The sequence below is a fragment of the Thunnus albacares genome, chromosome 11 (genome assembly GCF_914725855.1).
Source record: "Thunnus albacares chromosome 11, fThuAlb1.1, whole genome shotgun sequence".
NCBI classification, from domain to species: Eukaryota; Metazoa; Chordata; class Actinopteri; order Scombriformes; family Scombridae; genus Thunnus; species Thunnus albacares.
The window spans coordinates 15771818-15799114 of record NC_058116.1 but is presented as its reverse complement, the minus strand read 5'-3'; the positions used below and the strand labels follow the sequence as shown (position 1 = coordinate 15799114).

Genomic DNA, 27297 nt, shown 5'->3' with positions numbered 1-27297 from the left:
CCATTACAATCAGCTGTAGGAACGCTCTAATTTGTTAATGCACTCTGAGAGAGGTGGGCTATTTGTTCTGTGCTTCAGTTTCTGCGGGTTACATTTACCTCTGAGGACTTTGCAGTGACACCGTAGGCTGACATGGGACCCATTAACAGAGAAACACTTTGCCTTTTAGCTGGAATATCACTGGATTTATGTTATAAATGTGACACACAGGATGCACAGACAGTTTAAAGAGTCACTCCGGGGGCCTTAATGGACACTTGGAGCTTTTTTGACCAAACAAATTGGCTTTTTTTTTTAATCAACAGAGTGGAAACATAATTGCATTTGTAGGGCAGGTTGCACACTTACAGCATACTAACACCTGCATTTAGTGTCATATAATATTGATCACAGCACTTTACTGTGAAGCGCTGTTTTGCTCAAAGGCACTTCGGCACGCTGAGACTGTGTGTCACTGTGTGCTTCTTGTTGATCTATGGTAGTGTTTCATCTTGACTTCCTCCATCCACAGTTTCCCACGATTTAAAGTGTTGACCTTCTGGGAAAAGCACTTTGATTTTTGAACTTTGAGGCAAAAGCTTCCATGAAACTAATCATCACAAAGAAGTGATGAACTCTTCAGCTCTGTAGCAGATCTGAATGACAGTAATGCAGAGAGTAACATCACTGCCCGCCAGCAGTCACACTGTTGTTTTCCGTCTGTCTTATGTGGGATCACTGAAAATGTCAATATGAAGAGAGCAACCGCTGCCATTCATTGAGATTTTGAACTGTCAGTTTTCTGCCTCAACAGCGCCCCCTTTTGTAAGTTGCGTCAGTTGTTCATCAGAGCAGACAAATATTATTCTGAGAAATGTGACTGATTATGACAGAGGTCCATGCTTTTAGATTCAGAAAGAGCTTTTTCTGTTCTTTTACATGTTGTCAAACGAAAGACGAACCAACAGAGCAGACATATTCAAGTCCACATGTGCCCAAACCTTTATCAAACGGTGCAAATACAGTTTATTTTGGTTCCCTTGTTGTGTGGTGGCAGGGTTTTTACCACAATAACAGCCAGAAAGTTTGGCCTTTTTGAAACCCAGTTTAAATCTGGTGACTTAAAGGTGCAACTAAGCGACTTTAAGATTCGATTCAACATCAAATTGTAAACAAAATGGTTCCTTTCCTGCCAAAATTTAACCTGTTATCACTCCCTAACTGACTTTAACCTGAATTTAAAGGCGTTACCCAGAACACGGGCTGCAAGTTAGCCTCAGCTAGATGTCCTCTGTTGTATTACTTCTCCGCTAAAATTTGACAATGTGACTGCTTATCAGTATTGTCCCTATTAAATAAACTAACATATAAATATTTTAAAATGGATTAATAAAAGACAAGAACACACGTTATTGAGTTTGCTGGTATTGTTAAAGGTATGCTTAACTGCAAACCACATCTATATATATATTTTTTTTAAATGATCACATGAAAAACACACGTGCAGGCTTTGACAAACAAACAAATTTCCCTGCTGGAACAATATAGTCTATAGATTATACAATATGTGAATGTACTTGTTAAATAGTCAAAAGTCATTGATTGGATATTTAAAACAGGCAAAAGTTTATAATTATCTTGTGTAGTTTTATATGATATTTATTCTGTGTAGTGTTTGGATCAGTTTGGCATATTATACTGTTCTATATGTTGAATATACAACCTTGTTGTACAAGTGCTGATATGTGCAGTCGGTAGGAGACGTGCAAATGAGACAGTGACAGTTTTATCCAGTTTTACCAAATCCCAAGAATGAAGAATCTGCATGAATATTAACATACAGTGTAATCATTACAAAAAGGAACACATGAAGGGAAAATCTATAATTGAGATATGACCACTTGACTTGAACTGTAAATCCACATTTTATGATCCTATTATAAAATGATGCCTATGGACGGATATGTTGAATGCACCCAGATTGGCTCCCCACAAAGGCATTGTTCAGCTCTGATTTGGCGTCATTGTCCAAGATAGTCACTATTCTTCATCACTGTGGGAGGCCATAACGCTTAACTGTTCATAGAAAGGATATTATATGTTGTGGCTTAAGTTTATTTCCTAAAACTGAATGAAAGATTTAAGAACTTTTATATGTCTGTCCATACAGTACATGACTCCAAATGATCAAACCTGTGCTGTCTGATGGAGAGAAAAGGATCATTAGCATTATTAGCATAAGCATTATTGCAGATTAAATGCTCATTCCTAATTATATCATATTCTGTATATCATTCACTTTATTTTATCCCCCTTACTTAACATGTATAAGCAATACACAAACAGTTAATAAATAGTTTATAACACACTATAAAGTATTTGTGAGCAGATTTCAGGACATTTTGTATGTGTTTATTAATGTATGTTTCAAAAACTGTAACTCTTCCTGTGATGCAACAATAACTGGTGTATAAACAGATGATGAACGACTTATGATATAATATGAATCAGCCATAATCATATTAGATATGTCTTCATATTTTATATGAATGCAAAGTATTTGTTTGGTTATATTTATTGATACTATTCACCATTTAATTACATTTATTTATTATATTTATTAATTAAATATTTATGTATTTACAAATACTTTTTTCACTCTCCACAACTACTACAAACACCGTCCACTGATGAAGGTCATGGGATGTGGCTCAAAGTTCCAGAAGCAATCTAGTACAGTAAGTGGACCTTGAGTTAAGAAATTTTTGTCAAACTACTATTTCCAAGATCAAGAATGAACCTTATGGCTCAACATGTCTTCATGAGCTTTGAATACATGTATAAACAGGATTTGTTCACATATGTAATCACATATAATTAAATATGATTGCAGCTGTGTTATTCTGTGTAATTAAACATTCATTAACTGTTTATTCACCAGTTGCAAATGTTAAATGAGAGAAGTTAGGAGGCCAGATACAGTAATAAACACTTAAAATGTCATTATATCTGTTTAAAATGACATTATAGTGTTTAAATAAACAATTTATGAAGTGTTTATATACCTGCTTATAACTGGTAAATATGGAGGGGAGGAGTTTAAGTAAAGGGGGTTTACAGATTAAATAATGAGTATTTAACTGCAATCTTAATAGTGACAATGCGTGCTGAAAGAAGAGAGTTTATTGTTACATATTTGGTTTCGAATAGACATAATATTCAAATGTTAACCACCATGTTTAGAAATCATATTGAAAATAGAGGTTTGAAATGAAAAATTACATTTTTGACCGCGGCCATGTGAGCTTTGGGGATCAGGTTTCAGTCAGACATGGGACAGACTCTTTCATCAGACATGATCCTACTTCACTGTGTAGCTTTGGCTCTGCAGTGGCTGTTCAAAATAAAATGAGTGACGAGCAGTGGCGTGAATCAAATCCCTGACATCAACGTCTCTGCTGCATGGATACAGAGGATACTGAAGTGCTGCCTGCCTCCTGCAGCTTTGTGGAGAAAGTAAAAAGAGTTTGTCTGATCATTTCCTATTTGAGAGCTGAACACACATTAAATGTACATTACTAAATGTGCAACCATCAAAGTTAAAGTTCAGAAAAAACACAATTTAATATAGTCCTAAACTCTGTGTGGGTGTAGTTTGATCAGATTTGACTTACAGCGCTGGCAACAAAACAAACAACCACACAACTGTAATCAGCTTTTTATCAGAATATTGCTAAACTCTGATTGGTGCACAGAAATAAACGACATCACCTTTTTTTCCAAATGGAGCCCTGCCCACTTCAAACCAGTCAGAAGACCACAGAGCAAATCACAAAATACAAGAAAAATGTCTCATGTGAAACGACCAAAACTGTTCTAACTGTGACAGAAAATTCATGTGTTCATTTAGTAGGATCACATCGCTCATAGAAAGAAGCTGATTGAGAAAATACATTTTTTACATTTTTAGTAAACTATGACACCATATTGAAATCAGTCTTCTCCATATGAAGAATTAACTAATCAGCTACGAGGCAAAGTAAATATTTAGGTTTTTCAGGTGTCTTTTAAGGCTCGTCTGCTAACAAGCAAAAAGAGAAACATGGTGTAAAAAGCATGGGCAGTAATAAAATGATAACTTTATGTCTGGAAGTATAAGTAAATGTAAATTCAATTAATCATTATTGGCTCCTAAATGGCAGTTTGTTTGTTGTGAAGCAGTGAAACAGGAACACGCACATAACCACGTAATATAAATACAAAAGAGAGGCCACAAGTTCACAAAACAATAAAAACAAGTGAAATTATGACAAAAAATATATAAAATATTTAGAATTTGGTCTTAATGTTGTGTGTATGAGTTAAATTGAGAGTTGGTTTGAAAGAGTTCCTGTATCTGTTAGTTTTAGATAGTGAGTCTAAAAATCAAAGATCATGAGCACAAATAGAGCCAAACACTAATTTGTCATTTCATGTCAAAAGGTCAGTAATAAAACCTCAGTGCAGAAATGTACTCATTAAAACATGATGGAAAGGCTTATTGTAGTGAAGAATACATTTTCATCTCTGTTATATTTTTTATTAAAGTTCCTCCTGAAGTTCATATAATATTCAGCTAATTTTGTTTCCAAACTATATCCGTAGTAGAGTAGTAGTAGTCACTTAGCTTCAAGCTTACGAACACAACACTCGTGGATTTGAGGTTAGTTTTGTTTTATACTTTTTGTTAGTTCTTGCTGGTAACTGTGACATCAGTGTTGTGACTCATGTCAAACAGTCCAGAGCAGGTCTGTATCTGGATTCCCTCTCATGACTTGTAGAGTGAGTCTTGGTTCGTTGTTGTAACAAACCTAAAGCAGCTTGTTAACCTGCTCCCATGTTAGGAGTATTTATCTTTTTGCTGATTCAGAAAAGATCATTTTTAATGGGAAACTAACCTTCTTCCAGGCTGATGACTACAGGTGTTCAATACATGTACGAACAAATCTTTACACTGATCTGACTAAACTGAATCACTGTTGTTCCTAACTGACATTACTTCCTGGTTAAACACTTACTGAAAGATGAACTTGTGATCTTCGGCCGTTCACAATCTACAATGAATCTACCTACAGACACCAAGATGCTCGGGTTGATCACAGCCAAGAGACTCTTCACCCCCGTTTGTTTTCGAAAGTGAATTAATTAAACTGATTCAACCGTATATATACAGAAAAACTGAGGTTCACGAGAACAAATTCCCTGCAAAAATGCTGAAGTATTTTTGATCCATTTGTTGCCCAGACGCCCAACTGGACAACCCCAAGACTTCTTCAGACACACTGTGTAGCGCTTTCAGTGTATAAGCCTTTGGCAGGTCTCCCTCACCCTCCTTTTTAATTAAAAAAAATCTATTTTGTTTCCTTTCTTTTTTGTGACTTGTTTATTTGGCTGTAGGCTACTGGTTGTGTATTGTGTAATTTTGTTGTGTCCTTTGCTTCTTTCATGTTTGTTCATTGAAAATTTCTCCAAAAAAAACTTACTGAAAGACCACAAAAGCCACATAAACAATTATCATGTTATAAATCTGTTCCAAACAAGTGGCTGCTGTGCTATTAACCTTATAAACAGTGCTTGTGTGCAATGTCACCAACAGCTGCTTGATGCTGGTTTCAAAAAGTCCCTGAATGCTATTGACTCCCATTCAAAAAGCTTCAACTTCTCTCCAGAAATAGTAAGTCAATCATTTTTTTCAATAAGACATTTTGGTCTCGATCACTAAATCCTGGCCCTGTAATAGGTGTGCTGGTGGTCATTTTGAAAACAATTGCTCCATTAATAAGATTTGAAGACTTATCTTAGTATGCAAACGCCCCACACTCCTTATTTGAAAGGTCCTGGCTCCAAACAGAAAAGATGGCGCCGATCGTAAACTGCAACTCTGGGCTTCAAACCAGCTCCAATACAAACCAATGGGTGATGTCACACCTCGCTATGTCCATGTTTATAGACAATCTATGGGTAAAACAATAGTTTACAGTAAAAAACAAACAAAAAAAAACATTAAAATAAGCTTTGTACAAGCCAGAGGAGTCCATTAAGTCCATTCCTTGAAGTTCATTTTAGAGTTCAAATAACATTTATATCCTTTAAAATGTTGAGAGTCTTCTTAGCTTTTTTGTTTGTCACATCTGCGATTAAAGTGCCGTACTGCTTGAGTTCAATAATAAATTGATGAAAACAGGGTTTGGAGCCAGACTGTTTATATTTGATAGTATGAAGTTTACAGAGAATGCAGCTGAATTATAAGCCTATAAGTGTAGTTATTAGTAGTATAATTATAGACCTAGGTTATATTACTTTTCATTCCACTGACCACAAAATACAACATCACATCAAATACATCAATCTGCACATTATTACCAGTTTTCCTATTGATAAAAGTCTGCATACTCTGGGCTTCAAACTGGCTCCAATGGGAACCAGTGGGTGATGTCACACCTCACACCTACATCCATCTTTATACAGAGCAGCCTAGTGTTGCACCGAACTGACCATTTATGGGCAACATGCTGAACTGAAGACAGTCGGAATCAGCAACAGTATGAACAGTCACGCGTTCACTTACTGACATACCTACTGAAGTTAACAGTGATCTCAGCGTAGAAAAAAGTGAACTAACTGCATAGTCAGTGAATCTCTGAACTGAACTGAACCAAGTGATTCAAATCAGCATAGTGATTCATAATTTCCACCTCTATCCTGGACTTACAGTATCCGCACTGGAATAAGTGGTTAGCTGCTTTCTGGCTCCTGTAACAGCAGCAGATAGATACTCTTAAAAGGGCACCATGTAGTAAAAGCTTCAAGCTCAGCTCTTATGTGCGTTCACAGAGGAGCTGAAGTGTCTGTAGCTGTGAGAGGGTGATGGGGGTTTTCATGTCTCACAGGAGACACGTTTAAACTACACCCAGCGGTTATAGGACATCACAACAGACTCATTCAGTCAAAGACGATAAACCTCATATTGTTGTGTAATCAACATGAACTCATATTGCTTCTCTTCTCATTTGCAAAGCATAACAGTGAGTGAATATAATGATCTTCAGTTTATTTAGTGTATGTGGGTTATTTTAGCTAATACAGAGATGTCATTGCTTTATAATTTCATGTAGACACAATGATTTATATTCCATTGTTGAATAATTCCTCTGATTGTAACTAGCCATTTTGAGTCATTTACATTTTTATGAGAAAATTAAAGGATTGTACTTCTGCATATTTTAATTGGCTTTTAAGGAAAAAAAGGGTATTGAGCATTTAAACCATGAAAACTCATTAAATTGGATTCTAACTTTGACTTGTTACATCGAGACATATAAAAGTGTTGTGATAAAGAGGAAATTTCATGCCAGTTGTGATTAGAATGGCGACTCTTGGATGGAGATTTACTGAATGTGTAAAGGGTCAGCAGAGTCAGCCTCACACTGGGCTCCATGTTTTATACATCAGTACACAGTGATTAAAATCTAATTAAGACGTGTGATTTTCTTCATAACTGATTCCCATCTCTTTATTGAATACATAAATATGTTTAGATGCAGATAAGCATGTACATCGCAGTGCAAGTATTTGAACCAGCTTCTCTCTGTGGACATGTTTTTATTCCCGGAGATGCTGAAGATCCGACCTTGTTTACATTCTGTCCTTGACCTGCTTTCAGCTTAAACATTTTTTCTGCTTCTGTAAACCTCAAATGAAGGAGGAACATCTTTAAAAAAAAATAAGCCAAATTTATTTATATATTATATTAGCTTGAACTATGCTCCTGTATGCTGTATCTGTGTCGTTTCTTCCACAATAACATGGAATCATTATACTTCAGTGTTGTCACTGTTGTATTATTGATGACACTGAACTCATGTCTTCAGTATACGTTGTGTGAATTTGGATGAGTTTGTGTACTACAGTTAAAAATTTACACATGATGACGATTGATTCAAGTATTTTTGTACTCACATAGGTGTTTTATATGCTGATTCCAGTATTTTTAGAGTCACTATATGGAAAATGTTCTACTTTCTGACCAAATGATTATAGAAATAAAGGATTCAGTACATCAGTAACATCAGGATTTTATTACTGGTAATGTAGGAGAAACAGTATTTAGGTCTTCATGTTGCGAAATAAGATTTTCATAAAATACAAAACCATGACACATAATGTAAAGGTGCACTAAATACTGAGTAATTACCAAGGAAAGAGTAAGAAACAAATCAGGAATGACCTGATAATTGATGAATTGTTAATAAGAAATAACTCTACATTTAGAACCATAAAGTAGATAATGATGAGTTACTTGAGAGCAGACTGGGAGACGTTAATAAAACAATTAGGTTATGATTAGTTTGTGTCTCTGTGCTTTGACAAACTGACAGCTTTCTTCATGAGTCATCCCTGATTAACAGTTATTAGCTGCTGAGTGCAACAAAACTACTCATTAATTACTAATTACTTAAATATTGTTTACTATTTTTATGACCGCTCAAGTAAAATGGTGCGTCATACTGAGAAGTTACCACTAGCCTGTCATCACGTCATGAGTACACAGTGGTGAAAGAAGTATTCAGATCCTGTATTTAAGTAGAAATAACAATATCACAATTGGAAAAATACTTAATTACAAGTAAAAGTCCTGCGTTCAAAATGTCACTCAAGTAAAAGTAAAGAGGGAGTATCAGCAAAATGTACTTAAAATATCAAAAGTACAAAATACTAATTAAACTGAACATAGTGTAGTAGAAATATAAGGTAGCATAAAATGGAAATCCTCAAGTAAAGTACAAATACCTCAAAATTATACTTAACTATGGTTCAGTAAATGTACATAGTTACTTACTTTCTACCATGATGGTGGATTTGTGTGTCCCCTCAGATAAAGTAAAGCATTATCCTACTAAACTAATAAATAGCTACTGAGTTTTTGTTGGGATTTCCTAATTGGTTCCTTAATTAGAAACAAGAGACATCAGGATTCTCAAAAACGATTGATGAAGTAGTGAAGGATCACTACTAGCTACTCAATGTGATGCACAGCTTTACTTGAGGGAGCACAAAAATAGTAACTAATACTTAAGTAATTAGAAAGGAGAAGTAATTATTGTTGCTCCACTCAGCAGCTGATTCAGAGCTATCAACCAATCATAAGTAATGTCTCCTTAACATGCTATCTAAAACTTGTTCTCAGTTAACATATGCTACTATATAGTCCTTGATTCTCAGAATTAATCAGGAATTAACAATTCTCTTAATTATCACTTGTTCCTCTCTCATTCTTTGGTAACTATTTGTTTCTTTTTTGTAAATTGTTACCTGTTAAACAGTTAATTGAATAAAATATGATAGATTATTAGGAAATGGTGCTGAGGTGCACTGGGGGAGACTTGAACTCATGACCTCAGCTTTTCTAAAATTCTGTCTACAGCTCTGAAGTGGTCACAGATGATTTCCAATGATAGTATCACAGCTTCACCTGCTTTAAGAAGATCAAACAGGGCTTTTCACACAGTTAGCCTATTTTATCCTTCATCAGAGTCGAACTTCACCAGCATGTATCTTCCATGAGTTTTACAATGGTTTTCTACGTATTGATTTTGAAATATAACTTTTTATTGATTTCTCATTACCTTTTTGTCAATTAAGAACTTTATTTGCCTTGATTTTAAGCAGACCTGGTGACTCTTGCATCGTAATATGACTCAGCAGACTCATCGTCTGTAGAGTCGGAGCGCCTCTTGAGTTAAAGACAGGCGGAAAACATGAAAAGTTTTCAAGATGAAGCAGACACCAGTGACACCAGTGAGACACCGTGTGACAGCCGAGGGAAATTCACTGACAGCTGCAGGCTCACAGAGAGAAAACAACTGGACCAGGCAATGTTTGTTGTCTCAAGGCGACTCTTTATTTCAGACTCTCTCAGTCACTGAGATTCCAGACAACTAGACTTTGCCTGCAGGTTGCAGTGAGAATAATCACTGTCACAAACACAGAAACAGAAATCATCTCTGTCTCTCTGACACCTCCTCCTCTCTCTCTCTCTCTCACTCTCTACATTTGGATTATGCCCCATCTTGTGGACAGTTTGATACAGCTACTGGTGGAAACCAACCCCACCCCTCTGCCTTTGGTTTTTACGTCTTTTGTTGTACTTCTTTAATCCCTTCTTTGCGACTGAGAGACTAAAAATAGAAAACCTGCATGTGTGTAATTTCTGCCGGCAGCCTTTTAATGTAACTAATTCTTCATGGCAGTGGATAGATATAAAAAATATGTGTGATGAGGAGGAGTGTGTTTGTTGTGATGCATATTGATTGTACACAAGGCTGGATTACCAAACGGGCAAAATGGACAAATTTGTTAAAGTACAATATAAACTGAAACAATAGAGGCATTACAGGATAGGGTCACATTTTTTCAAGTCTATCCTAATATAGTCCAATACTTACATATACTTACTATATACTTACATATGTGAGTTATTGGTCTCTGTAATTATTCCTCCTGTCCATACTGTCTTCCAAAGTTAGTCTTTGCAAAAGCTGCAACGTCAGGATTGTAACGAAGGGGAAATTCCAAACGAAAAAGACTCATTTTGGAAGATACACACTTAAATTGTCCATCTCCAACTGTTGAAGCCTCATATTCAGTTTTTGCTGAACTGTTGAATGAATCTTTGCACAGGATCTGTATGGACACGAGGAATGATTGCAGTAACCAATAAAATATAACTATTTCCTAGCTAATAACTTGAAAAATGTGATCCTATCCTGTGAGGCAGGTCCTGTGTTCCTGTAGCTCAGAGGTCAACAACTAGATTCAACCAACTTTTTTTTCAGCACTGTTTGCTGGAGGGCTGATGTCGTACAGAAACTGTGAAAACCATCATGACTGTTATGTTTTCAATATGTTTTGTTTGTTTATTTCTTTTTATAATTTCAGGAATAAAATGGATTAAGTTTATAAGATGTTGTGAGGTCACATTCTTTGGGGTTTACATAAGCTTTGTGTTTACATTGTTATTCACTGTAGGTTTATGAAGAGTCGTGTAAGAGTCAATGGTTCTTAGCATTCTGGTGCTATGGTTCTTAATATTTTAGCATCTGGTTGTTGTCTGTGATGCTGAAGCTACAAACTTGTAACTCTCAAATGGTAGTTTGAGTACCTGTGTGTGTAAACACATCATATACTATAGGAAACTAGTAACAGACACAAATAAAAAAGTCATGTTAAAGTTTTGATAGAAACTATAAAAGGGAAAGCTTCAGCCATTGTAGGCTATTATTTGTCTTCCACTGTTGTAAAGGGAGCCTGAATCAAAATCAAGACTTCATTATTTCAGTTGATATTGTGGTTATATGGTGCATATCCCTAAATAAATGTATGTTTATTCAAATTACCAACATCTAACTGACACACAGCATTTTTTTTAAGATTAGATGAGATTCAACTTTATTGTCATTGCACAAAGTACAAGTGCAGAGACAACAAAATGCAGTTGGGCATCTAACCAGAAGTGCAAAACAGGGCAACAGTTACAAACATTATATACAGAATACTGGGTAGTATAAATATGTAAATGCAAGCGGATCGAACTAAAATGTGTATATGAATGGTTGTATGTATACTCACAGATATACAGCACTGTGCAAAAGTTTTAGGCACTTCAGATTCTTATCCATCACACAACACCATCAGAGAGGTGTCTGATCGGCCCCAAATTTATTCTGCAGCATGACAACGACTCCAAACATACAGCCAGAGTCATAAAGAACTATCTTCAGCGACAAGAAGAACAAAGAGTACTGCAACAGATGGGACGCCCCCCACAGAGCCCTGATCTCAACATCATGGAGTCAGTCTGGGATTACATGAAGAGACAAAAGTAACTGAGGCATCTTGAATCCACAGGAGAACTGTGACAACTTCTCCGAGAAGCAGGAACAACCGACCTGCCAAATACCTTGAAAAACTGTGTGTAGGTGAACCGAGGAGAACTGCTGCTGTTGTAAAGGCAAAGCGTGGTCACACCAGATATTAATCTGATTAATGTTTCTTCTGTTTACTGAACTTTACTGTATGAAGTTAATTGATAAATAAAAACCATTCATGACTTTATTTTTGAAAGCACGTCCACTTTACTTTTAGTGCCTAAAATGTTTTCACAGAACTGCATATAATAAGTAATATAAATAAATGATAAATATTATGGGTTAGGATGGATATATACAATGGAATATATGAAGTGGGATGATATATACAGATTAAATACAAAACCTCAATAAAATCACTTCATTGGCTTCCAGTCTGTTTTTAGAGTGGATTATAACATTTTAATGATCACTTTTAAGGCTCCTGAATATATAAACAGTAGGTAACCTCCTGACCCCCTACAAGCCTGAATGCAACCTGAGATCCTCCGATAGGTCATTCCTCAGTCAAAACCAAAGACTAAAGGTGATGGGCCCCTCAATTGTGGAACGACTTGCCAGAGGAGATCATCGCTATTCTAGACTTGCTTTTTATTGATTTAACTATTGGTTTTGTTATATTTCATCATTTTATTATAATATTTAATTCATCATTTGCTTTATATTGTTTTTTTGAAGTGCTATATAAATAAAGGTATTATTATTATTATTATTATTATTATTGTTATTATTATTATTATTATTATTATTATTATTATTATTATTATTATTATACATAGGGAATAAATAGGGACATATGCTCTAGGGGCCTCTATAGAGAGGAACTATGGGGTCAGTAAGAGCCCACAGCTCAGTTTTGCCCCTAGTGGGTTAATCCAGCCCTGAGATTGTGGAGCTGTCCAGTGCTGAAAACACAACACAGACCTACAGTACACATTATACTGCCTACATGTGAAGCACAGGTTGTGTTTGATGTCAACCGAGTATCACAACACGTGACTTTTTTATTTTTATTTCTTTTTATATCAGATTCATGCTGATCCATCACCAGAGGAACAATGATAACACATCTCCTGTAGGAGTGAGAGTGGCTGATCTTTGCATGTGATTGGCTGTCTGTGTGTGTGTGTGTGTGTGTGTGTGTGTGTGTGTGTCCTCTCCTGTCCCATCGTCCACGTATGATGGTGACGTGTTCCAGATTAATGGGTTTGTTTATAATTAGCTCCATGAAGTGTATTCCTGGAATGGCCCCATTTGCGCTCATTGCTCCTCCAGGAAGTCATTCTTGGTTTCTCACTGCCACCTTGTGGATTTCATGTTCTCGTCTCTTCCAGTGTGTCATGATGTCGCACAGGTTACATCTTCACCAGTCAACGCCATTCTATCCGCACAGAAAGTAGAAAAATCACATGTCCAGGACAGGTGCATAGTGCAAATTTAGTGACAAGCAGCGTCACGATCACCTGCGAGCGTATTTATTGATCTCTGTTCATCATGGCGAGATGTTAAAATCATTCATGTGATTTGAGGGGTGTGTGAAATAAATAAATAAAAACAACTGAAGGAGTATCGTGATTGTGGCGCTTTCTTTTTCCCTCCGTTGTCCTCTTGTTTTTTTCCACAAGAACAAAAACCAGCGCTCTCTCCCCCTCCCCTTTTTTCTGTCTTCTTCCCCTCCTCACGTAATGTGTTGCTCACAGCATCAAACTTCAAGTCCATGTTCGTGACCGGGATTCAAACCAGAGCTATATAGATCCCGAAGACAATCAACACTTCCACAAAAAAAAAAGTCACACTTTAGGGCCGAAACAGACTCCCAGACAGGCTGCAGACGCGTCTGCTCCACAGATATGCAGCACCGGCGGAGGCGCTTACCGTACGTGGCTCGTTCGTGCGCAATGACAATAAACAGACAAGGCTTGCTTTAAATGTCAGCAAATCACATTCACTTCAACAAAAGCAAGGTCACCTTGTGTGGGATCTAGCGGAGAACTGAAGCTCGGGTCTGTTTTGTCTTTTTCCTCTTCTTCTTCTGTGTGTGTGTGTGTGTCTGTCAGGGAGCGCAGCAGTCTCCTTCAGGACTTAATTTGGTGGTGAATTCACTTTTTATTTTTTGGACTGCACCTGTTCACCTGGATCCACATAATCACGGTAAGTGGCTTTCTTCATTTCATCTAAACTAGCCCAAACTAAAAAAAAAAAAAAAAAAGAACTCTTCTTTATTGTCATTGAAGATGCTCTAACAGGTGTTTGATAAGGTTTATACTCACCGTGAAATAAAAAGGTTTGAGTGAATATTATTGGCCTGTAATTTGCATTTGAACCGCATGTGTGTTGAAACTGTTGATATTAAATAGTTCTGCATAAATAGCGCTGAGGAAAATTCTCATTTAGCCTTTAATAGCCGGTTGGTGTTGGTTTGTAGAGAAAGCTGCACGTCGTCTTTTAACCTGCATCACGGTCATCAATGTACTAATCACCTTGAGCTGATATTTGTCAAGTTTCTGAAGCTAAAGCCTGGCTGTTGATGACCATTTAGGCCATATCATTAATTTCATGAGGTAAAAAAAATAACAATAATAATCTGCAGTTTCTTATTTCCATTTTTTGTGCGCATTTTTTTTTTTTTTTTTTTTTTTTTGCAACATGAGAGCCAATTTTGAGGCTCTGACATCTGTAATTTCCACCTCCTTATCTAAGAACAATTAACTGTGCTGTGTATTATGACGATGAGGACAAACATGAAGCTCTCTGGCAGCTGTGAACCATTATCCGTCCTGAGCAGGATCAAGATATGAAGCTGAAATAATCTGCTCCTGTCACCGGCTATTAAACGGTTAAATTAGGTGCACTGATGCAACTTGTCATCCAATATCTGTTCATTTAGCCCAGTTATTTATTTACTAGATCTTGCGCCGACTAATTGAATCTCAACTTGTAAGACGGTCTGTGTCCTTGTCGTCTACAGGTCTGTGTCGCCAAGTTAAGCACCTCTTTCAGTGTTAAAGAGCAAGAGGCACATATTTCAAAACACACATGCTGTACATACATTCCTATGGATTCTGTCTCTTTCCCTGCCAGTGAGCCGCACTTGTCATCTTGGATATAGTAGAAAGAGAGATTTTGTTGAGGGGGAATAAAGAGAGAGAGAGAGGAAAGAAAAGTGACCAGGCTTTTTTTGAGGTGAGGACTTTGGCTCAGGGTCTCTGGAGTGATGGCGGCGTCTGCACCCTCCTCCTCTGGCAGCGAACCGGATCCCAACTCGACAAATTTACGACCACCGGGCTCAAGTAGGTCCATCACAGATAAAATGCTATTTCACGTGTGCTATTTACTTTGTGGGCATCGCCATTAATCATTTCCATCGAGGAGGGGAGGGGAGGGAAGGGGAGGGGGGTGTTGGAAGGGGAGGGATGGATGAGGAGGGGTGGGGTGGGGGGAGAGAAAAAAAAATCCGCTGCCATTTGAGAAGGCTTCCTTCGCCACAAATCACCGCTGCATTTCATTCACCACACGGACCTCCCGGCATCTGCGTGACAGCTGAATGCTGCTGTCAGAAAATGATGTCCTCTAACATCACACTGAAGGCAATCAGCCTGCAAGACAAGCCCGAGGCTGCAGCACCGGAGAGTGTTTGCAAAAAGGCAAAACATTTTGCCAAAACAAGACTATTAATTACTCAAATGGACATTATTATTATTATTATTATTATTATTATTATTATTATTATTATTATTATTATTATTATTATTATTATTATTATTATTATCATTATTGGTGGTGGTGGTGGTGTGTTAATGCATTCATGTTTATATTTATTTATTTTTCTTCTTGGTTTGGCTAAATGTGTTCTGGTAGAATAAAGTGGCTGCATGGACAAATGAAAATTGCCCCTGAAGTGGTTGTTAATTCAGCCATATTAAATTGCCCCTAATGGCACACTTCAGCATTGTGGCTACCACAGTCCTTTCATTGTTAAAAATCAGCCTGATTTTGAATGAACAGAGGTCTAAAAAAAACAAAAAAACAAACAGTGTTACAGGTGTAGATGTGTTCCTGACATAAGACATGCTTGTCAGTGTTTATGTTTTGCAAATAAAAAGCACTCATGCACTTATATTTCTATACAGTGCAGACATAACTCGTCCACTGAAATCAGAACATTTTTATTATTGTTGGAGTGGCTTTGTGCTGTGAATTAATGTGTGTCTGATGAAAAGCAGTGGTTATTATATCACGATAGGCCGATGCAGAAATGCCTTGCACCTCTGCAAATGTGCAGTCAGCTCTGAATCCTGTTTGTCAGCTCATCTTCAGCCTTTTTCTTTTCTTTTCTGTTTTATTTTTCTCCTCTTTGTTGTCCATCTCATTTCCTCTGACTAGAAAAAAAAATCATTGTGAGGAGTTAAAGTGCGCCCACTGAACTGAGCAGGGCAATGATTTATCTAATGATCCAGAGCAAGGGTTGGGATGTGGATTTGGGATTGCTCCCCCACTTCACATCCTCCTCCTCCTCCTCCTCCTCCTCCTCCTCCACGTCCACCTCCTCTTTCACCCCCTCCCCTAAATTGCTGCTTTTGAGGATTTCGTTTACACTTCCCATCCAAGGTGCCCCATCCCCTCTCTGGCTGGAAGCCCTTGATAACGCAGTAATTCTCTATCTGTCACTGGCCAGCCGGCTCATGTCTGGTGATGCTCGCATTTTAACCAGCATCTTTTCACTCAATTAGATCTTTAGGCTGGCATAGATCCAAGACGGCTAATTAATTTTAAGTCCTTGCCTATAGGTCATGAGCGGTGACAGTAGAAATAGACTAATCCAGATTCGGGGCCCGGGGAGTGCGGCTAAATGTTCAAATAATCCCAAGACACTCCCAGTGCTGGCTATTTTAGTTTCAGAACATCACTCGACCTCATACGTGTCTCCATTTATTTTCACATTCAATTGTTCAAGATAAAAAGGCACACTGAAATTGGATTTTTTAAATATTTTTTTAAAGGCTTCTGTAAGGCCCTCTAATTGTTTTTTTTTTGTTTGTTTTTTAAAAAAAAATAATTTCAGGCTATGATGCATGGTGTGGAGTTGCTCATGGGTGTACGAGAAAATTGGGAATGAAGATATGTGGTAAGTTCTGCTTTTAATACAATTGAGGAAAAAGTCGTGTTGTCAGGGAAAGATGCTGTGTGGTTTTATGACTGCATGGCCTTACATCATTTTAGCCGCGGCTCAGTGTAAAACAACGCGGGATTTCTGGACGAATGAGATTTAAAAATCCAAACAAGGATTAACCATGTAGATTAACCTGTATTATTTAGTTAATTAAATTACCATCATGTCTGATCTTGGTAATTTCACCAAAATGGGAGGGGAAAAAATGCAAGTGGCAAAACTACCAATTTGGAGTTGGAGCTGATGAAATTAAAGAGGGAATAATGCAGGATGGATTTTCCCGATTCCCAACGTTAGGAGTCTATTTCAGTCTCCTGCTCCAAGGACAGACTGACATCTACCATAATAGTGGATGTCATGCACCGGCGCGCAGTACAATTTTCTGCTATTTTTGACCGACACGTCCGCTGGTTTCATTAAGGCCATGAAATTACGCAGAGCTATTAAATCTGCAAAGCAAAATCAAAGAAGATGCGAGGACAAAACTGATTTTTTTTTTCTTGGATTAAAAACGTCTCAAAAGCAGCTTGTTGCGCAGCAGTCAGATGATCTTTCAGTGAGATTTACTTGTGGACAATATTCTCCTCCAACAGGCTTTACTGATAAATTCACATTTATCACCGCGGCCCGCTCAAATGCCCCTTTAGGGGGTGTAGTGTTATCGGTTACTTGCCCACTGAAGTGCACTCTTACTGAGGAGCTTTCATAAGAATTTACAGCCGCTACATGACAGCGATTTGTTTTTGCTTGGCTGGAGTTTGGTGCTGATGTCACCGGGGCTCAACCTCCCACACAACCCTCCGCCCATAAATAGGATTCCCCGCGCAGGATGGGACTATTTTCTAAAAAAAAAAGAAAAAAGAAAAAAGAAAAAAGGTACAGTGTAGATCACCAGAAAGAGACAGAGAGAGAGAGAGAGAGAGAGAGAGAGAGAGAGAGAGAGAGAGAGAGAGAGAGAGAGACAGATAAAAGTCAGAAATGTGAGAGGAGAATAATAATTAGTGGGCCTGATAGAATAAAAAAGGTGCATATCTCAACATGTACAGGGAGTGTAATCACGCTGCGGACGCCTCTTCTTCCTGTGATCGTTTAGGATTTTTGCAGAAGAACAACAGTCTGGAGGAGAGGAGCAGGATTGTGAGTTCCTTCAAGGAGCGCACAGCCAAGAACCTGCTGACCTGCGATAACAGCGGCAGAGACGCGCGTTTCAGACGCACAGAGACCGACTTCTCCAATCTGTTCGCCAGAGGTAAACCTGAGATAAAGTTACATATTTATCATTTGAAATTCAACGTGATGCGTTTAACATAAACTACAAAGCTTTGAGGAATTAGTGGAAATTTCAAACTGGATCCAAACATGCAAGAAATGCTATAAAAATAAATACAAGTTAATATTTTGTTGGTGAATCGTTTTGCTTTTGCCAGGAAATGTAATTGTTATACTTGAATATATTCTGGTCAAACTGCCTTTATTGCATTTGGTGGTCATGACAGCTGAATGCTGCTGGAAGATATGCACAAAATAAATGATTAAAAGTAATTATCAACCTGCTGAGAAATCAAGATATCACAAGAAACTCAACAGTAAATAGTGAAAATGACAAACATACAAATTCTCTGCATGGAAGCAAGAGTTTCACACACACACACACACACACACACACACACACACACACACACACACACACACACACACAAAATGACCTAATGGATGGCTTTCATTTTGCAGATCTGTTGCCTGCCAAAAATGGAGAGGAGCAGACCATGCAGTTCCTGCTGGAGGTTGTGGAAATCCTCACCAACTACATCCGGAAGACCTTTGACCGATCCACCAAGGTCCTGGACTTCCACCACCCCCACCAGCTGCTGGAGGGCATGGAGGGTTTCAACCTGGAGCTCTCTGACCAGCCAGAGTCTCTGGAGCAGATCCTGGTGGACTGCAGGGACACCCTGAAATATGGAGTGAGGACAGGTGAGAACAAAGAGGGGCCGAAGGAGCAGCAGAGCTCGCTGCAATCAATAACTCTCATTAGCTTACATGCCAGTGTAATGATTACAGATAAGCCTCTTTTCTCTCTCCGATTCTCAAATGATGAATTGTTTTCTGGGGATTATGTTGCACTGTTGTCTCTTTATCAATCGCAGGTCACCCCAGGTTCTTCAACCAGCTGTCTACTGGATTAGACATTGTTGGGTTGGCAGGAGAGTGGCTCACCTCTACAGCCAACACTAACATGTGAGTGCTGTGATTACTGATTAGTTAGTCATCTAAATTATCTTTTCAGTCCATAAATGCAGATAATAATTGAGATAAAAGCATGCAGTTTTGAGATCATTAAGTTCATTTCATTCTACTCCTTTAATTTTTTTGTACTCATTGTTTCTAAGGAGAGGCTTTCATTCAGGGGAGTACTTGTCGTGACGTACAGTAATCACTGTCTTTGGTGTCCCTTTGGCTGAATAATAGCATGTTCTTGTATTGTCAATCAAGCACGAAAATAAAAAGCACAAAATAAGTCATTTGTACGGTTCACTCCCCTGCAGTATTGTCAGTGTTGGCCTGCGTTCAGGCTGTGGTCACATAATTCAGCCCTGCAGGCAAACTAAATTGCATATTGATTCACATTCACAGTTTACATGGTGTCTTTGTTTCATGTAATGCTCGTTCCTGTGACATAACAATGCCAGGAGCAGGAAAAGAGCTTCTGCCCTCACACCATCTGTACACAATACCATCAGTGGGACTCAGCAACGACTGTAACTGACTGTTTGTACATCTCCATAATCTAATGTTATCCAATACAACAGCAACTGCAATAAATCAAGGTTTTTTTACGGAGTCGATTCAACTAATTTTCAAGGCTGTAGTTTCTTTATTTTGTCGAACAAAACATACATTACACAGCTCTTGTATTTAATTACATTTCATTGTACAAGTGGACCTAATAAACTGGTATCTCACTGTATGATGTGACTTACAGTGACTTAGTGGTCCAAGATGTGCACCATAAATCCAACATAGCAGGTTTGATTCCAGACAGGGGAGCTTGCATGTCATACATACTTCTATCCACACATGTTTCCTATAGTCTAAATTATCTAATGAAGGTGAAATGCTGAAAAAAAAAAAAAAAAAAGTTCAACAGTAACTGGGTTACATGTAGCTTCAAGGAACTTTTTGATAATTACAGGCTGTTCAGTTTGGGGGGTTTAATATAACATGTAGACAATTAAATAGCTTTGTATAGATGATAATACATGTTATAATGTTTCTGTTATGCCTATAAATATGTGCAAATGGATAGAAGACAGTTTTTAGTACAGTTTGTACCACTTTCTAATTAAGGTCCCTTTAAAAGGTAATGAGTTGTAACTAATGACTTTATTGATGGCTAGTAAATCATTTTAGATGCCTTATGGACTATTTATAATCCATTAATAAGAAATATGTTCTGGGTTCTCTGTCTGTGTAAAAATCCCTTTGACTGATTGGACCACATGACTATCTGGACCAAAATTTAATTTATTAACAAGTTATTAAGCATTTATTAATGGATTACCAACATTTATACTTGTATTATTACCAAATGGAAAAAGATAAACACCTCAAAGCATTTTATTCACAACATGGCAACCCAAATCTGTTGTGATAAAATATGATTTTTAACTATTCATATAGTACTTACAACTTCTAACCTTACAGAACATAAATGGTGCCTTGATAGAAAATGGAACCAAAATTTATATTGTGATGTTTGCACTTCGATTTTCCTCTGCTTTTCTCTGATGAACCTCCTCCTGCACAATACTGTATGACCTTGTGAAGATCAAATTAGGATTTAGAGAGTGTAGTCGTAACAGAGGAGGAGACATGAGTTTCACATGACCTTAAACCTCTAATACAAATCTTAAACCTTCAGTGAAAGTCCTCATGTCTTTCCTGTTGGTTCTTGCTAATTCAGCCATCAGTCTACAGCCGATCATAAGAAGTGCTTTAGTTAGCTTAGTCTGTTGTTGGCGACAACACTGTGGAACCAGAGGGTGGAGGTTTCATACATACTTGTAATTTACCTTTATTAATTACCCCATCAACCCTAATTACCCCTGGCAGATATTGACTGACACTAATAGACTGACAATCACATCCAGGTCTTACATAATCAGAATGAGTGAGCGTTGTCTGCATGAATGAATGCGGTGAAATTAATGTGCGGCATCTGCGAAGTGGCATCTGACTTGTTTATTTTTTCATATTACTGTATGTGCTGAAGACGCTGTGGGGCACAATGCGACATTCTCTAATGTTCCACTGATTCATTTACTTTCTTTGCATGAATAGACAGATACTTATGTAATTAGAAGAATATTGGTCGGGAGAAGATGGATGAGCCTGCCTGTGCTGTAATCCCAAATCCACTGCGCTCTTCTCTGAGGCAGAGAAGGTTTTTAATATGCTTTGGTGATACAGAAAAAGTATGTAGTCTAAAGAAGATACAACATAAAAACATGCCTGAAATGAGAAATTCAAAGCAACTTTAACATCTTTGTTTTGACTGTAATAGAAGATCATTCTTATTTCTGCAATGTTTACATGAAAGGTACATTATTTTAAACATTCTCATTGGACTCATTTTCTCTCACGGATGCAAAAACATGCTCCTGATGTTGTATTAATGGGTTTAAGACTGTCTGGTGTTTCCTGTCATTTCACTGCAGCAGAAGGATTTCTAAAACAGCAAGATGTTGTTGTTATTGAGGTGTGACCGTGCACAGAAGGCTGTATTTGTTCCATTCTTATTGGGAAAGCAGCACACGCAGTTCCCTTTCTGTACAATTAGAGTGTACAAATGCATGTTGTTAAATGTCAGTGTATTTCATATTGATCTCATTGGTCTCTGCTGCAGTCTTTAGGTGAAAGGGAATTTAACTTGAATGAAACCGCAGAGAGAAAGGAAAACATTTAACACACATCTGTTCTTGGTTTGTTCCAGGTTTACCTACGAGATCGCCCCCGTCTTCGTACTCATGGAGCAGCTGACACTGAAAAAGATGAGAGAGATCATTGGCTGGCCCAACGGAGAGGGTGATGGCATATTTTCTCCAGGTAAGAACCCAACCAGTGATTGAACAGGAGTGGGAGGATGGTTGAATAGGATCTGAGCCCTTAAAACATGTCAGGCTCTGGTTATTATGTCATCAGATACATGTAGAAGTGCTGTTTCTTAGCTACGGTTTTCACTGCTGACAGAGCTCATCTGGTTTCTGCAGGAGGAGCAATCTCCAACATGTACAGTGTGATGATTGCCAGATACAAGTTCTTCCCTGAAGTCAAGACCAAAGGCATGGCAGCTGCACCCAGACTGGTCCTCTTCACCTCAGAGCATGTTAGTCTAACACTGCTTCTCTGGAGCTGATTATTGTAACCCTCTGCAACACCACAATTTGAGTGCTTTTATCACTAAGTGTGACATTTAAGACACATGCTGTATTGTACTGATAGTCAACATATGTTCTTCCAGAGTCACTATTCCATCAAGAAAGCCAGTGCAGCTCTGGGCTTTGGAACAGAGAACCTGATCCTGTTGAACACAGATGAGAGGTTTGCTTTATACTCCACCAACATGGAGACAGTCCAGCAGGAAATCAAATGACTCTGTGACTTACTATGTGATCTTGTTTTCAGAGGGAGAGTCATTCCTGCTGATTTGGAAGCCAAAGTAATAGAGGCCAAGCAAAAGGTGAATGAATCAGACATCGTTCTCTCTAACTTTTGCTTCCATTGCGCAATGAGAAACAGTCATATGTGTGCTGTGGAGTTTAACTGTAGCTACAGAAACACTTACGTGTGCCAGAGCAGCAAGGTTATATCAATAAGGTTAATGCTTCTGTCTACTTACATATGATGCTGTCCTGGTCTAAAGTTCCTCTCCTGGAAGTAATTCTTCAAAGGCAAAGTGATGTGCAGACCAGAAGAGATGGGCAAGCAATTTTGCCCCAAACAATAGCTGCAGAAAGGAGGAGTGCCTTATTTGAGGAATATGTTTTAGCCCATCTCTTTGATGTCAACAATGATAGGGAGAAAAAAATATATAACTTGGATTCAGCCCATAATTGTAGCCGATGTCTTTTTTTTTCTTCTTCATGCTTGTGGTGTGCAGGGGCACGTTCCAATGTTTGTGAATGCCACCGCTGGTACCACCGTCTACGGAGCCTTTGATCCAATCAATGAAATTGCAGACATCTGTGAAAAGTACAACATGTGGCTTCATGTGGATGTAAGGGATTATTGATTATCCTCAGTGCACAGTTAAGCCGTTATGGTCAACACTAGAGTCCTCACTGATACGGATCTATTGTATCCTGTGCAGGGTGCATGGGGAGGAGGTTTGCTGATGTCAAGGAAACACAGACACAAGCTGAATGGAATCGAAAGGTAAAAAAAAAGGAAAGCAATAAACATACTGAAGACAGTGATTGTAGTATAGACAATTATTTTAGAGATGCACACCACAGATGTTACTCTTCAAGTTCAGTTAGCTCATCACAAAATAGTTCAATAATTTCTTCTTTCTGACTTTTTAAAGTCCGAAAAAATGACATCATCAAGGTTATTTTGGCATGGGCTTGGAGATTTGGTGCTTTAACACCTAGTCTATCAGTCCCCCATCCACATGGAAGTGCAATACTAAATCAATGGAGTGCCCCCTTTAAAATCTGAGCTAAAGAAATTCATGATCTCAGCTCACATTACCACAGATATTTCAAATTGTACCTTTCAAAAGACTCATATGCACAGATTTCTCAATAAAATTGAGAGAAGCTATGTATTCTTAGATTGCCACTTCTGTTTCTAGACGTGATACACACACACACACACACACACACACACACACACACACACACACACACACACACACACACACTCTCTCTCTCTTACACACACACTCACAGAGCTGTTTACTGTTTCAATATCTGTGCAGGGCCAACTCAGTCACCTGGAACCCTCATAAGATGATGGGAGTGCCGCTGCAGTGCTCTGCCATTCTGGTCAGAGAGTGGGTGAGAATGTTTTTCACTTTCCTGCTGCACACAATGCCCCTCCTGCACACGTATGCGTACAAGCAGAAAAAACACTTTTTGCACTTGGGTTTGGTAACCCTCCCCATTTCTCTCATTGCAGGGATTATTACAAGGCTGCAACTCCATGTGTGCCGGTTACCTCTTCCAGCCAGACAAGCAGTACGATGTCACATACGACACAGGAGACAAGGCCATTCAGTGTGGCCGACACGTAGATATCTTCAAGTTCTGGCTCATGTGGAAGGCAAAGGTGTGCACTTCTCTACAGCCATGTGTTACTCGTTACATCTAGCAACTACAGCTAATCTGTGACAGCACAGTAACAACTTCTTTTTTTTTTCAATCTGCCTTAAAGGGAACAGTAGGATTTGAACAGCATATCGACAAGTGCCTGGATCTTTCAGCATACCTCTACAATAAAGTAAAAGACAGAGAGGGCTTTGCGATGGTGTTTGATGGGGAGGTGAGATCATTATTTCCACAGAGAGCAAATATCTTTCATATGGACACCTTAGTATTCACTGCAATGAGTTATCAATTCCTTATAAATCAGAATTCAATAAATACTCCCAATGATCAGCTGCAGCAACATAGGATAATTTAACTGTTCATATCAGAGCTTTTCTGCTTTACAAAACAGCTATTTTTCTTTAGTGATTAATGACTACAACATGTTTAACATCTTAACTTGGTTTTGGGATAATTTGGATTATTTTGCTCTCCTGACATGTTGACAAGAAATGCTGAAATTACAAAAGGCAGTTTTTATTGGTGCTCATTACAAATGTTGTTCCCATTTTCTCTTATCAGCCGCAGCACACTAATGTGTGCTTCTGGTACTTTCCACCGAGCCTGCGCAGCTTGCCTGATGGTGAGGAGAGGCGGGAGAGGTTGCACAAGGTATTGACTCATCAATCTGCTTTTTAAGCTTAATTTCAAGCTCCCCTGCCTGTTTAAATGTATTCTTGTAGATTTAGGGATCCATACAGTAAAGTCTTGCTTGCATAAAGGTATGGAAGTAGACCAGAGTTTGCATGATAATGATGATAATGATAACGTGTGTTTTCCACAACAGGTGGCCCCAAAGATCAAGGCTATGATGATGGAGTCTGGGACTACAATGGTGGGTTACCAGCCACAAGGAGACAAGGTCAACTTCTTCCGCATGGTCATCTCCAACGCTGCTGCTACCAGGTCAGACATCGACTTCCTGATCGAGGAGATCGAGCGACTGGGGCATGACTTGTAAGAGCTGCACCTGTATTGCAAAAACTTTTTTTTTTTTTTCAAACATTTGTCTTTTCCAGCTCTGGAAAGCCTTGAGCTTGGCTACATGCCCCTTTTTTGTCTCATAAAGAGATTTTTGCTTACAGGTCTCTTCTGGCAATGCACAACAAATAATTGGCCCCGTGTGTTTCTCTGTCTCTTCTGTCTTTAGCAGTGACGTCATATATTTAAAACCTTTGCACACCAGATTATCTGAGTAAAAAGGACTTAAGTCAGAACTTGAGAGAATTATATAAGCAGACTGGTATTCTTGCTAAACCATATGCTAAGTGGAAACAAACCTATATTATGGTAAACAGACTCTTGTCAGTGCAGTGAGTTTAACGCTGGTTCTTTTTCATGTAAATATGAAATTGCAAGAATATCCGAGCACTTCATGATTCTTTCTACAGCAGCTATTAAAACGTCATTATACTGTTGTACTATATGCAGATCAGTATGAAAAACAGAACGAGATCAAAATATTTTTTCACAAGTAACAGAGCACAACGTACAGTAGGGAACCTTATAACATTGACATAAACAGTATTAATGTAATATATATGATGTAATGACTGTTGGTGCTCCATGTTGTCTACGTAATTATCAAGCCAGACGCACCACCACATTGTACCCTAGCTGTTATTTCCCTTTGATATCACATAGGTGGGAATATATAACACAGTCATTGTAACAAGTACTGTACTTGATTGCTGTGTTTTTAGAGATTTTTGTGTAGATTGTGTATAGTATTGTTACATTGCCTTTGTGCCAAATGTGTCCTAGTTTTACAGTGAGAAAACCCTATATGTAAAGCAATCATACAGTACAGTATGTAATAGATTAACCACTTTATTTATATTAAGAGATTATAATTGTGAATAGGTTATCTGCTATTCTGATCCATTTGTAATGTATCCTCCTTCATACTTGGGAACTCTGCTGTATTATATCACAATGTTTTGAATAACATTGAAGTCTTTTAGTGTATTTGTGAACCAAAGAAGGGTTGAGTTACATTTATGAACATGTACATGGCCCTTATTCTCCCTTATGGATGGATTCAGATATTTATGTATAAGAATAATTAACTTAACCGCCCCTTAACGTTAGTGCAATCTATGTTGTGTATCTGTGCAACGTCATTGTGATTCACTGACTGAATGTTGTCAAGAGGCTGGCAGTGCGGCTGCTACTGCCAGTGCTTTGTTAATGATAAAAAGCACAATGCTAAACCATGATCATGGGGCGGCTTTTATTCTAGGGACATATGATTGTCTGTATTATTATGTGTTAAGTGGAGTAAAACTATAATATGCAATTTTTTTTGGTTTGTCTTAACATGCTCACTAAAGGCACACTTATGTTGAAAAAAAAGAGTTTTGCTTGAACAATGAAATGCACACTGTTTGCTACTGTAATAAGGTTTACTGAACAATTGTACATTCCTGAATTAGTGGGATGAAATGTCCCAAATGTCAAGTTTCATGTAGGCACTTTAACCCATCATTTGCAGAGTATTACTGTTGTATCCACAGCACAAATAAAGACATATAAGCTGTAGAACATCTGTGGGAACAAGTTTTTGCAGTTTGTCAAACCTTTGAACTTTACAAATAAATATATATGGTGAACAACGTTGATGTGAGAGCATCTTGGAGAAGACTTAGTTGACATATGCTTTATTTCTTCAGACCCCACTGTTTTATGTTTGAAAATAATATTAATTTCAAAATCATTATTTTCCTTAAAATATTTTTACATTTTTTCTGATCTTATTCAAACCTAATATGTAGAGCAGCACTGAATTACACCAAATAACAACACTGTCATT

General features: G+C 38.0%; 1 protein-coding gene across 3 annotated transcripts; it reads left to right on the top strand.

Annotated features, from left to right (window-relative positions):
• Nucleotides 1-13572: 13572 nt before the first annotated feature.
• Nucleotides 13573-27075, top strand: LOC122992868 (glutamate decarboxylase 1). 3 transcript variants are annotated; one of them, XM_044366865.1, is made up of 18 exons: nucleotides 13573-13821; nucleotides 14003-14096; nucleotides 14914-15235; nucleotides 17008-17070; nucleotides 18209-18364; nucleotides 18847-19089; nucleotides 19263-19353; nucleotides 22109-22221; nucleotides 22386-22501; nucleotides 22637-22716; nucleotides 22801-22855; nucleotides 23276-23392; nucleotides 23486-23550; nucleotides 24098-24176; nucleotides 24298-24447; nucleotides 24553-24660; nucleotides 25008-25097; nucleotides 25273-27075. In XM_044366865.1, the coding sequence occupies exons 3-18, from the start codon at nucleotides 15160-15162 to the stop codon at nucleotides 25444-25446; spliced, it is 1776 nt and encodes a 591-aa protein (XP_044222800.1). In that variant the 5' UTR covers nucleotides 13573-13821; nucleotides 14003-14096; nucleotides 14914-15159; the 3' UTR covers nucleotides 25447-27075. The 3 variants fall into 3 exon arrangements, with proteins under 3 accessions (XP_044222800.1, XP_044222801.1, XP_044222799.1); XM_044366866.1 differs by having other exon boundaries at nucleotides 13573-14096; nucleotides 15027-15235; XM_044366864.1 differs by having other exon boundaries at nucleotides 13573-14096.
• The last annotated feature ends 222 nt before the right edge of the window (nucleotides 27076-27297 follow it).

What these genes read in the sequence shown, in the direction of transcription:
- LOC122992868 (XM_044366865.1), top strand. Translation starts at nt 15,160, where the DNA reads ATGGCGGCGTCTGCACCCTCCTCCTCTGGCAGCGAACCGGATCCCAAC. An exon ending in GAAATATGGAGTGAGGACAG is followed by an intron (nt 19,090 to 19,262) that starts GTGAGAACAAAG and finishes TATCAATCGCAG; the next exon opens with GTCACCCCAGGTTCTTCAAC. An exon ending in TCTACAGCCAACACTAACAT is followed by an intron (nt 19,354 to 22,108) that starts GTGAGTGCTGTG and finishes GGTTTGTTCCAG; the next exon opens with GTTTACCTACGAGATCGCCC.